We start from the raw sequence: 13,534 nt of genomic DNA, 5'->3' as shown, positions 1-13,534 counted from the left end.
CGATTAATCTATCGCGACACGCGAGAGAAAAAAGCTTCTTATTCGGTTTAAAAGCCTTGGGAATTCCACAATATCTTTTGCCATCTTATCGGATCGAATAAAATATTGTAATACATCGTGGAGGCTTCAAAGGTTGTGTAATGAAGTTGATGTTCTTCATTTGGTAACACATAATAGGTAAGATATGTATCTTTTCCAAGAGTTACAGTTTTAGATAAACTATAAGTTGTTTTATTTCTCAACTATATCGAATTAGAAGACTTGATTTTCGAAAATTAACGACGATAGACTTATCAAACGTTTTCTCTGTGGTATTCAATGATTAAAAGCTTGAAGAATTAAATATATCTCGTTTGAAAATTGTACGACGATAAAATTCAGATTATAGCATCGTAAGATAAATCAAGAATAATAAAATAAAATAATAAATCTCATTCTTACGTATAGTAAGATTTAATAATTCTCGTTTGTATCGTATTCATTTCTCTCTGCTATTTGAATTCGAAGGCCACACGTGAAGAATAATAAGAGCAACGTTCTCAATCTTTTTTTATCTAGAAACATATTTGTAAAATTCGATTCGTCGTCAACCAATTAGACATTAAGACACGTTATATCGCATCATTTATGCCGATTTATTTATTTATACGAATTTAAGAAATCAGATACACGATACACGTTACAGATACACGAGCGCCAAAAATCAAACTGATCAATTTCAGTTTTTCCAAATTTCTCGATTTAGTCGTCTAATTGGCAATCCAATTAATATGCAATTCCCAAGGCATACGAATGTCTCAATTGCACAAATTCGCTTATCGCGAGGGAAGAACACGAATAACAAAAAGCCCGAAGATAAATTTAAGAGAATAATATTTGCGTCTTCTTTAAATTTCAATTTATCGACCGGATCATTGAATGCACAATTGGCAAGATCCAGTAGGTTTTTCCCGTCTCTAAATATTTCACACATTCAAATATTCCTTTTTGATCGTACGACGTGAAAATAAAATCGTCGATCAAAATGTACTTGTCGTATTTTCTTTGCGACCTTCGTAACTGATCAAACACTTTTTCAAACCGAATAACTCGATCCAAACGACTTGAGTTCCCTTTTGAGAAGTTAGGATGACTAGTTCATTATACGTCGCGTGAAGAAGTTTTCAAAGAAATTCAGTTACTCGGTGTCGCGAAGAAAAAGATAAAGATCGTTTTTTTACGACTTCTTTACCTGTAATGGAAATTCAAAAACTGTTTGTTCAATTATGCGACCAACTGTATGATATTTCCAATCGAATTTCCCTCGATCAATGCAACCTTAGCTTTTTCAATGTACCTTTACCGCTATCTTAAGACAATTATCTTAACTATATCTAAATTCTAAGATAAACGTTATATGCTCGTAATTAATGATCGAAATCTTTGATCTTAATTGAGGTTGCTCACACGTTCAGATATGAACGAATATTAACAGTGAAATATCGAATTAAACAAATTAGCAGCTTCTGTAAATTAGCAGCATCTCGGATCACGGGAATATTAAACGCGTGTAATTAAAACGTTCATACGTCCGTTTATACGTGTACTCGAATTAATACTCGAATATTATTAGAATCGACCGAACGATATCGTGTAAAGATATTTCCATAGCTGTTCCAGGCTGCTATCGTTGATAAAGTTAAACACCTAACGGATTAACATGTACGTGGAAGGAAAGATCGGCCCTTGAACGATGTACTTGCGGATTAAGCACGAGCTTAGGTGTATTCATACTGTCAAGACAATCTTATTGTTAGAAAGAAAAATCACCGATATACATATGTATTATCTACGCAGGTGGCATTTTGTAGATACGATTGCCAACGAAATTGCTGGTCTAATTAAACTTACGTATATACAGTGGCTCGCGGAGATAATCGAACATTCTTAACAATTTTTTATTTGTACAGAATGCGGCCGAATAACGCGTACAGGCGGGCTTATGCTTTAAGAGGATACTTTACGTAAAAATAAGAGGAAAATACGGAGTAACATTTTTTCAGCCGGGGCTTGATTTTCCAGATAGTCGAATTTGAATCGTTGAAGTAATACTATATGATGTTTTATTAATTACAAAATTTATATAGAACAGAATAACTATTTCGTATGTAACATAATAATTTGAAGTATTAACGAAAAGCGCTCTATTCTCTTGTACATCTCAAACAGGAATAATTTTCTTTTATTGCACGCTCATTCATCGAACATATGCTCTTTCGTTCCTCGCTCGCACGATATATATGTACACACATTTATTTTCTAACATGAATATTTATCGATTATAATAAATAACCGGCGAGAGGTTGTTGTATATGCGAGAATCAGCTGAAAATTTATCATACATACGTGTATTAGGCTGATTCTCTATTGAACAACGTACAAACTCTGTTTTCTTGAAAGTGGAGTCTTAAACGGAACAAAGTTGTTCCACACTTTTTACTTCACCGATGGTATCCCCTTGGAGGTAGACGTTCATATGTTATTTAGCAATAAAGATAGAAAAATTTACCAAATGTCCAGCTGGACAAATTGTAAAGTAGAAATTAAATAAAAGAAAGAAACATTTTTCATTTATTTTGACAAGTAGAATTAATGTTTCCTGATTGTTGGCTCATACCTCAGTGGTAATTACCCAAGTTCACGTGTAATTGACATATCATTTCACTCGGTTTTCTCGGAAACTAAGCATCCAACGAACAAATTTCATTCTGTACATTATTCTATTCTGTATTCTCTTCTTATTTTCTCATCATTAACTTATGCCCGTTTGCACATGTTATTCGACCGCATCCTTCGTATTATACGAAACATTTTGTCATCTCATTAACACTGTGAGTCTCGTCTACACTGACAGACAATCGTCCGCAGACAATCCAAATCTGTGTTTCGTGGAAAATTCGCAGAGAAAATTCAAGTGCAGAAACAGACAGCGGATAAAAGTGCCTGGTACACACCGTCGGACAAATGTTGGAAGAACGTGCAAACGCATGCAACACACAGCTTAGTTTAATCGTCTTTTCGTTAACAAGCTTCTTTTACTTGATTCTTTTATTTTACTCAGACAAGTTCCTCTTTCTTCTTGCGCAAATTAAGAAATACACCATATACCCCATGAACAACGATAGCAACATTGTTCAAAGTCATGGCTGGAGACACTAATTACATTTCTTTTTTTTTTTTTTTTATTTAATTTGTACTTTACAATTTGTTCAGCTGGACATTTGGTAAGTTTTTCTAACGTTATGAGATGTTTTCTTTTTAGTCTTCTTTTTATATGGGTTTGCGTTGGATGCATTGCCATTCTTTTCCTGTATTTTTCTGTGTATCTGTCGATTTCTTCTTTATCCATTGTGTTATATTATACAGGGTGGTTAGTAACTGGTGATACGAGCGGAAAGGGGGTGATTATACGCGAAAAAAGAAGTCGAAAATATAGAATAACAATTTTTCGTTCGAGGCTTTGTTTTCGAGAAAATCGACTTTGAACTTTCGCTCGGTACGCGTGCACTTTATCACGTCTCGTTATAACGGATCTCACTGTAGATCGTTGTCTCGATGAAAAAATGAAAAAAAATTTTTTTTAATTTTTATTCTATATTTTCGATTTCTTTTTTCGCGTAGAATTACCCCCTTTCCGTTTGTACCACCAATTACCAACCACCCTGTATATTACGTAATAATTATTGTTACGACCGTTCGCGGAGAGACGCGGTCGCTAGGAAAACGCGTCAGCGAGAGGCGTAAATTCTCGCTACGATTATGTTAATCGACGCCGCGAAGTAGTCGTTCCCCTGTTTCGGTTAGGATAACAGAGGTGGTTTAATGAATGTAACACTGTATTAACAGGTTAACATAGAACAATATATTTTACAATAATATGATGAAGATGTTACAGAAATTTGACTCGACTTTGCGATATCTCTAGATAAATTCGTTTGCTCGTCAGATTTGTCGAAGTGTCACGTTTGACTCGTCAGAAGGAACTGAACGCCCTTCGATTATTCCTTTGTCTCATTTGGAAGACGACCCCCACTATGCTCGGGTCACGCCACCGCTCGCGCCTATGATCACGTATGCCTCTTCTAGTGTGAAAAACGTAACGGTCAAAAATCGACGTTTCTAGAGCTCGCTGCTTGGCGACAACTATGCTCTCGTCGATACATTGTATATGATCCGGCGGGCAGATAAGACGGTTTGCCTGCGACGTTGTAGGACCTCGAGCGACGATTAGAAAATACAGCCTGTGGTAAGCCTCGTGGCGTAACAATTATATTAATTACATGTGGGCATCAGAGACTCGGGCATGGGAGAAGTCGATCAGTGTTGGGCCGATCCGAGATCACGAGTACACTGCTATGCTAGAAACTAGTAGACAAACGACATTGTTTACAGATAATCTACGTATATTGTCCGCCGATAACCACCAAGATATGAGCAGACAATGTCGTTTGTACACTAATCGGGTATCTTGGTATTCCTCGGTATGGACGAGTTGAGGATCTGTTGGAGATGGAACGGTTCCTCCCACTCAAGCACGAAGGAGATTTCAAGCTTTTGAAATGCTGACTTTTGAACGATAAGCACATACGACGCCCACTTGCGGAGTGGAATATCATGTAAATATAAATAATTAAGGTTATAACGACGAAGAGATTTTCTTCTTGTTGACATTTACAGAAGCCCAGAATTTAATGATTTTGTTCGTGTTTTACGATCTTTCGAATTTTTCCAAAAATTTGTATACCGATACTTTACCGACATAAATATCAACCTAAATAATACGCTAATAACATTTTGCAGGAAATCTGACGATAGATCGTATTAACACTTTACCGACCGCTAGCAATTCAACAACATACGCACGTCCGACCGGCAGCCCAGGCGCAGATTCTCCCTGGCGCCGGCTCTGTTTCGGTTTAGTCTCTCCAATACCATTCTTTTCGTTCATCGCGAACGGTATGTTTTTCAAATTGGTATAAAACCGTGGGAGCTTACAAAGCAACGCGATTGACGCAACTGAGCAAGGTACCTTAGTACTAAATAACAAATTACTACTCAAATAATGAGAAAGATTGTCGGCTACAAAAAGCCGATTAATAGGCTATCGGTTGGTAAGCGTCGACGACAAAAACTGATTAATAAGCTATCGGTCGGTAAAGTGTTAAAAAATGTATAGTCCCATTTAAAAACAAGCGAACCTTTGTTCGATTTCCCAACGATTCTTCACAACGTATCCATGAAGAGGCCGGTGCGTCACTTCGTCACTGTCTTCAACTTTGCTTACTTTCAAATTCAAATTTCCTACTTTCGCCTTTACTTTCCATCTAAACAGCAAATACGTACCGCGTCATAAATCTCACCATCGCACAGCGAGATCGTTGTTTTGCAGACCTACCAGGGGTAAAAAAGATTCTCTCTGCATCTGCCCATGGACACTGCTCTTCTTCTTCATTGCGATGAAAAACGAAATACTTGCTCGTGCGCGGGCATTTTACGGAACTGTTCCCCGACAATTGTCTGCCAGTGTGGACTAGGCTTTAACGAGACACAATCAGCGTGATTCAATCAATCAGCGTACGTCGATAAAATTCGATATTCGTAAAAGATTCCCATAAGATTTTGTAGATGATCGTGTACAATTGATATTGGACTGGTCGTAGTTTCATTGTTTCAATAAGCACACGAATAACGTTGCCAACAATGAAGAAGAAGAACACGTTCATGCAACAGCACGTTCTTCTGCTTGCACGGCCGTGACTGAGAAATTTCGAAGCCAAATAAACCAGTTTGAAATGATATGCAAAATAATGGAAATCAATTCAAATTTTCTAGCTGCATAGTTTAATGCTTAAGAACCAATTGACTTGTTACAATGCAAGTGGAAAACTTTTGCTTTCCTGCTTTCATAAAACTCGGAATTACCTCAATTATCGATCGATTTTAAAATGAAAAGCAAGATTAAACTAAAAGCTTTAAACTAAAAGCAAGAAAATATACTTTTGAGTTGCGAGTGAAGTACGTTTCGAAATTTGCTCCGACCAACGAGTGAAATTAGATTTATCCACCTTCGTTCACAAACACCTGCTGATTTTATATGAAAGCTGATAATTGGTCCACGTTGGTAGAACTATTGTGCATGTTAATTTAGCTTTACAGTTTGTATTCGTCTAAAATAATGGAAATCACTGTGCACATGGAAATTATTTGACAGCAAATCAATGAATTCTCAAACTGTTTATTGGTTGTTTATAAATTACGTTTGATGAATTAAAAAGTGTATTTGTCAAACGCTTTCATAACGAACAGAAGATCAGAGAATGGAATAAAACAGTTGGAGCATTCAACTTCTACTCAACTTGGTAATAAAACGAGATTTCTCCGTGTATTTTCGATCAATCGCAGGGAGACGCCACGAACAGATCGATCCCCTTACTTCTTGTGGGATAATAGGGGTGATTGATGTGGTATAACACTGCGATTAACAAGTTATAAATTTTATATTTCCAACAACTTATTACACTGAAGAGTTACACCGTTACGTATGATATAAATGTCGTAGACGATACTTTGACGTATGAAGATCTGATAGATATGTGGCGGATCGGTATCAACAGGACACAGACAGGTCGAGGCATCAACGCGGCGCAACACCTCCCGGGCGATACGCGGGTACCAACCGTCAACACCAGAGGGCTACGACGACAACGAGTCTGTCTATCTCGCTAGCAGTCGAATATACGGGCGCATGATATAAATACCGCACCTAGTGAGGTTCCCTCTACGTCTAAGGCAGGGACTCCCAGGCATAGCCTTAATGACGAGTCCACCGGTAGTCCCGTGACGAAACGCAAACTCTCTTTTCATCCAGCTCGAACCACACCCCCGCCAAAGATAAATACTGAATGTTCTTTCGTAGTAGAGCAAAAGGTCGCCTTACAGTTGAATATAGAATAAGAAGAAGTTGATCTTTCTTGATGTAAAAGATGTGTAGAAGTCTCCTGGTGTAGAGTTGACCCTCCTTATGTCGTAGACGAAGTACAGAGATGAAGTGACGGGCTCTGTAGTCCAGAGCACAAGTCTAGAGGGATGAAGTGACTGCTCTGTCGTTATGAGAACAAGTCAAGCTCGTTCTTGTGTGATTACGGAGGAAAGCTCGTGTGCCTTCTGAACTAAGAACGTGGATTCGTTGTTCACACTTTTCGTTAGAAAAGTGAGGGTTACGATCCGCGATGCCCATTGGTTATAAGCCGACGTTAATAAATGGAGATTGGAGGAGGAAGCCTCCTACCGACACGTGGCTTGGGGGTGACCTTGTTCATGGGAAAAATTTTCCCGTTCCCGTTAAATTTTTTTTTTTATTTATTTAAATTTTACAATTTGTCCAGTAGGACATTGTTCCATTAAATATCCACTTTTTCCGTTAGATAACCCGCTTTTTCCGTAATTTGTAAGAACGTGCCATAAACCTAAGGACTGTTTCAAGTACCAGCTATAAACCGAAAATACTTGCAGGATTAAAGGTTGCTGCAAGCTAGTAAGATTCAGTTCATGGCGGGGCCTTAGGTTTATTGAGAGTCTCTATAATGGTGCTTGAGCCTTGACGGTCAGACAATAAAGGACGTCGTGTGGACCATCTCACGCGACGTAACACTCCGATTTTTTCCGATAAAACTGTATACACGCGATATTGTCCCTGATCTAAGCTAACAATAATAAAATTGAAAATCGTCACGTTCTTCGAATCCGGTCGGCGCAGCTTTCATGTTCCCATTCGCTGCATGTTATACGTCGTAGTCAATATTTGCTTAAGCGGTTCGTCATATTTTTTGCCACAATACACGCAACAGTCATTTTCATTATTATTTCTTTCAGGTTTGCTTAAATTCTTCTGTTTGTCGGGTTTTCTTTCTTTTTTAGAGTTTCTCGATATTTCCTCGGCGAAAATATCGCGTCTCGTATATCTTTCGAAAAATATTTCGTGTTGATAGACATTGCACGTTTACGAATATTTCCTTGTGCGAAGTGACTATTTCCTTCGATTTCGACCTAATACACGATTCGTACTAATTTCCATTATACATGTAACAACAAAGTACGTGCCCGTGTCTGTTTATCGATTTTCTGTCCGACATTTTCCGTTCGTCACGTAGAAATCGCGTGTAACGCTTAACACGAATCCCGCGATTCCGCACGATTAAGTTTACACGATCCGATAGGATACGGAGTATTTAACACGCGCTACTAATCAAACTTCGTTTCAATTACAAACATTTTAATAATATACATTGACCACGATACCAGCCGCGTTTCCGTTCAAAGTATCTCATTTAGAGAAAATGAAATTACGAACGAATAGTCCAAACGAATAGTTCAAACAAATAGTTCAAACAAATAGTTCAAACGAATAGTCAAAAGGTTTCAGTGGAACTTGAAGTTTATTTAAGAAAAAAGATACTGCAAGTTATTCGATCAAAGTATCACCCGTTGCTTTCTACAACTTTAAGCCAAGTGATACATTTTTTTTCTTTTTTATTGAATTTGTACTTTGCAATTTGTCCGGCTGGACATTCGGTAAATTCGGTAAATGATAAATTCCATCACGGCAAAATATCGTGTCTTAGACAAGAACCAATCGTCGGAGGATCGATAAAGAAGAACATTCTGTGGAATTGCTGCGTGACAGCGTTAAGTGCTTCTGCTAGAGAAAAGACACGAGTCTTCACTAGAACGTCCCGTAGCAGCCAGCTTTTTCGTTAGACGTTGCTGCTTCGGAATGCTATTCGTCTCGATCGATGCAACGCGCCTTGTCCGATACCCACTTCCAGCTGATCGATCAGGTACTAAGGTAATTCAACGACTGCATCTTGTCTAAAGAAGCAGCATTTCTTCCTGATAGAATTCATCAGTTGCTTGATAAATGACTTAAAGTCGTAGAAAGCAAGGGGAAATACTTTGACCGAACATCTCGCTATATTTTTACCTTAAATAAACCTTTTGTTGCGAAACTGAGTTGAAAAATTATTCATTCAGTAACAAGCAACTTGACTTAAACTCTCGCGAGTCATCTACGAATTGAGAATTAGAAGATTAATAAAGATAAACTTTATGTTGTATTATTTTTACTTGTATCTTCAACAAATTACGCTTTCGATATTGCAGAGTAATGATTTTATATTCCTTGTGGTCTCGTTTCAGAATGATCGACAACCGTGACGCCGTTTTTCGTAAAATTCGTGATAAAAAAAGCTTGATGGACAACGAAACTTCCTTGCACGATATATCTCTAAACGAGGAGTACATTCTTGACAGGACCGATGTCAGAGTAATTTTTATTACGCTCTATTCCATCGTCTTCGTTTTCTGCTTTATCGGTAAGTAATCGTCTCGATCTAAATCGATCAAATTACCAATTGAGTGTCAAAACCAATTTGATCCGTATCCGCATCGCATGCTTTGAAACTTTCCATCGGCCTATCGCAAGAAGAGAAGCAGGAATATCGTGTAAAGCAATAAAAGTTTTGATAAAATTTGAAGCTTTCGTACTTATTTGTATTATAGACATTTATACAACGACTCAAAAATATACGTAGGATAATCGCTTTTATCATTGAAAAAACCTGATATAAAAGAATTAGCAAATTTTTCCAAAATTTATCCATTATATTCGCGCCTCTGAAATGTATCTAGTTTGCAAAATTATTAAGTACGAACTTTTAGAATTTAAAAGTATATTTTTTTAATGTGTGTACGTTTAAAAAGGAATCGAACGTTAAATTATGTGAAAATAAAGGCAAGGGGCCAGACAAAACGTTAATTGTTTCGTGACTTATTTCCGCAAGAAATTTGTGGAACGTTTTGATCTAAGAAGGAATTTATCAATTTTAATGAGTTTGCAGTAGGGTTCAAAGAATAAATTCCTTTTCATAAATATTATTTCAAGTAGTCATCCATAGGCAATAGATATCATTCATAGGCAATTGTCCTAAAGAATACCTTCAAACACTATAATCTATGCTCTCATCGGTGAATCACGAGATACCTGATAACTTCGAACGTAACCTTTAGATAAGATAGGTCTGTAACAAATTCTTCAAAACGCAGTACCTATAATTTAATTTTCCTTATAATATACGCGTCTTACAGACGTGTTCAATTTGCAAGATTAATATTAAACGTGAATTTTATATCGGAGAACATTTATGCAGAAAATATTTGATACTGAAAAATATTTCTTCCGGAATATATCTTCACGCTATCGATTGAGTTTGTTAAGCATTGTGTTAAGCGACGAACGATAAACGTAGAAAAGGTTCGCGAAACGTTTGATTTCGATAGGATTAAGAGAAATATTCGTATGGAAGAAACGATGCAATGTATAAATTCAAGGTCGTATCCCTTTGAATTCTGCTTTCAGGTAACTCGATGGTGATCTTTGTGGTAACATTTTCACGACGATTACGGAGTATTACCAACTTCTTTTTGGCGAACCTGGCAGTAGCCGATTTCTGCGTCGGTATCTTTTGCGTGTATCAAACGTTGACAAATTACCTAATGAACAGTTGGCGACTCGGTGATTTTCTCTGCAAAGTATACATGTTCGTCCACGCGCTTTCCTACACAGCCAGCGTATTAATCCTAATGGTGGTTTGCATTGAACGATACTTGGCTATCGTTTACCCGATTAAGTGCAGGTCGGTACTGACAAGAAGCCGACTGCAGCTGGTAATAGGAATAGTTTGGATGGTTGCCGCGATTTATGCTTTGCCGAGATTCTTTTATGTTGAGACCATGCAGAATCGTTTAATCACCGGCGACGTGGACATCATTTGCATAGCCAATATCCAGAAGCACAACAAAACTTTGTTGGACGCCGTAAATCTCGTCTTTCTTTACTTACTTCCGCTACTTCTGATGTGCTGCCTTTACACGAGAATCGCTGTCGGGTTATGGAGAAGCGGCACTACCCTCGGAGGACCGGGTTTGGCGACTAAAAGCAAAAATGATAGCCTCCATCGTGTTCACAGTTCCGGTAGGAATGTGCTTCGCGCCAGACGCGGTGTAATAAGGTACGAGCTATGTTTTAGTAGTAGACTGCGGATATTTATGCACATTTGTATCTTTATGGATATAGCGCTTGAAATGTATCCCTCGTCCATAAAAGCAAAAGAAAAGATGGCGAAGAATTGTTTTAACTAATCGATATTGAAGATATACCGATTCTTTGAATATTTCTATTTTGCGTGTTATGCTATGAGCGTTTCACGTACATTTCTGTGCTCTCAAATTTCCCATAAACGTATAAAAACCCGCAGTCTAGAGATCAGCGATAAAATGAAATTAAATTGAAAATCCGAGGTAATTCTGGTCCTTGCAATGTCCCGATGATATCGATCGAGGGTTGACTCCCTATCGCCGAGGTAGAGTCTCGGAGACTTGGCTGATTCTATCTGTCTGGTTCTCTTCCATTCTGTTTAGAAATAAGTCTGATTTCGTTTGTGTTTCGCCAGTACTACTACATGCATACGCGTTCACGCAAATACACTGAAATCTGTAAGAACGGTAAGTCGGTAAAAAAGATTGCCAGAAATCTGTCCTATATTCGTGTATAAGTTACCCGCAAGTTGAACATCGTGTTTAGAAGACGAATATGCCACGATACTTAGCGGAGAGAGGTAAGTATTAAGAGGGATGTGCAAGATACGTGAAAGGAATATAGGGAAGATGTACAGGCGTGGAAAGAATAAATGTAAGTACTGAAAAATATTGCGATAGTGTGGAATGATTTAGAAACGTAGACAGAGTAAAGGGGGAAAAAGATAAATAGAGAAGAGGAAAAATGGATATCAAAGAACAGATATGTGTAATAAAAGGATTAGTTGACAGAGTCGAACAGCGATAGAACGGATAGGATAGGAAGAAATGTATAGCGTTGATTATCTGATTGTTATAGGGTAGAGTGGACAGAATTGAAAAATGTGGGAAAAGGATGTGGAAGGATGAGAATGTGCGACAGAGATATGTGTGTATGGTAATTCAGGAGAAATTGTAAATCAAGTCTCATTTCTTGACTGCGAGGTCGAAATTAAATAAATAAATATATGCAGGATGTCCTGAATAACGCGACTCACTATTTTTCTGCCATTTGCGGCCATGTAACAAAAAATCTGTTGAACTGAACTTTAACGGCGTCGTGTGTAGTACGAACGACTTTGTTTTCATAACGACAACGATAAACCTAGTATCGAGTTAATAAAAATATGGTCCCATTTATCTTACCCAAGTTACCTTGCTTTCGCTATGAAAATAAAGTATTTTCAAGATTTTTTTTTTGTTCATTGTTCGTAGTACATTCGACACCTTTAAACAACGGTTCAAAACATTGTCTGTTACACGGCCGCAGATAGCGATAAGAAATAGTGAGCGAGCACCCTGTATATTCATATACGTATATCTGCAACTTCAGGAATCAGGAGTCACGCAGACTTCACCTCGAGCTTTACGCCGCAAGCATAGTGCCTCGGGTTAAATTGAAACTGACGAAATTTTCTAGAATGCTAATCGCAGTGGTGATGATGTTCGCCGTATGCAATCTGCCGCAACAAGCACGGATCGCCTGGCGCCACTGGAGCTCGAGTTATGATCGATCATCGAATTTCAGCACCCTCCTAACCTTATCCACTTTTTTAATTTCCTACACAAACTCTTGTCTGAATCCTTTTCTATATGCTTTCCTCTCGCGAAACTTTCAAAAAGGAATAAAAGAACTTCTGAACTGCGGAAAGACAAGAAATCGGAGCAGCGTTTTGGTCATGGGACGTACCGCAAGAGAAGCAGCAATGCGACAAGAAAACGACGAAGGGAACGTAAATGATTTTCGGCGAAGTTTACTGGTCTGTCTTAGTTCTGATCGAGACAGCTCTGTCGCAGTTCCACCGAGTACAGACCAAACCATTTACGAAAAATCCAGTTACTAATTAGTTTTATTGGTGGAACTTTCAGCCGCGCTTTATTCACCAAACCTTTCGAGATTAGACTGTTAAGAGTATCTTTTTTCAAGCAGAGTCCGACGCAACTGAAACGAAGATCTCCCTGTCGAATGACTTTGTTCTTTCGCTAGTTCGAAACGAAATCGATCCTATTCGGGTACATTCGTGCTCTTTCTCGTTGTATATATATACTGGGTGTTCGGCTACTGATTTTACATAATTTAAAGGTTTGATTCTTGACGTCGAAATAAGACAAAACTCAAGAATAAAAAAAATTGTGCTCTCAGTTTTGTTTTTTAGTTATTGACAATTACGATGTTTGTATTAACAACTTCCTTCGCTCTCTTTTTACTGTTAATACGAGGGACGATAATAACGTCGTGATTTCACACGAGAATACAAACATACGGAAAAATACATCATAGTTTTCATATTATTTTTCAGAAAATCGATAAAAGATCAGAAGGCAACGAATCATAAAGAAAAATGTATAGTTTACAGCTTGTAAA

The 13,534-nt window shown here is 37.8% G+C and overlaps 1 protein-coding gene across 2 annotated transcripts; it reads left to right on the top strand.

Annotated features, from left to right (window-relative positions):
- Positions 1-8,428: 8,428 nt before the first annotated feature.
- Positions 8,429-13,311, top strand: LOC126874248 (trissin receptor). 2 transcript variants are annotated; one of them, XM_050636035.1, is made up of 4 exons: positions 8,429-8,876; positions 9,235-9,410; positions 10,454-11,105; positions 12,590-13,311. In XM_050636035.1, exons 2-4 carry the CDS (start codon positions 9,236-9,238, stop codon positions 13,011-13,013), a joined length of 1,251 nt encoding a protein of 416 aa, XP_050491992.1. In that variant the 5' UTR covers positions 8,429-8,876; position 9,235; the 3' UTR covers positions 13,014-13,311. The 2 variants fall into 2 exon arrangements, with proteins under 2 accessions (XP_050491992.1, XP_050491991.1); XM_050636034.1 differs by having other exon boundaries at positions 8,429-8,884.
- The last annotated feature ends 223 nt before the right edge of the window (positions 13,312-13,534 follow it).

Source organism: Bombus huntii, chromosome 16, assembly GCF_024542735.1.
Source record: "Bombus huntii isolate Logan2020A chromosome 16, iyBomHunt1.1, whole genome shotgun sequence".
Lineage (NCBI taxonomy): Eukaryota > Metazoa > Arthropoda > Insecta > Hymenoptera > Apidae > Bombus > Bombus huntii.
The sequence above is the reverse complement of the archived record's forward strand: the minus strand, read 5'-3'. Positions and strand labels throughout refer to the sequence as shown.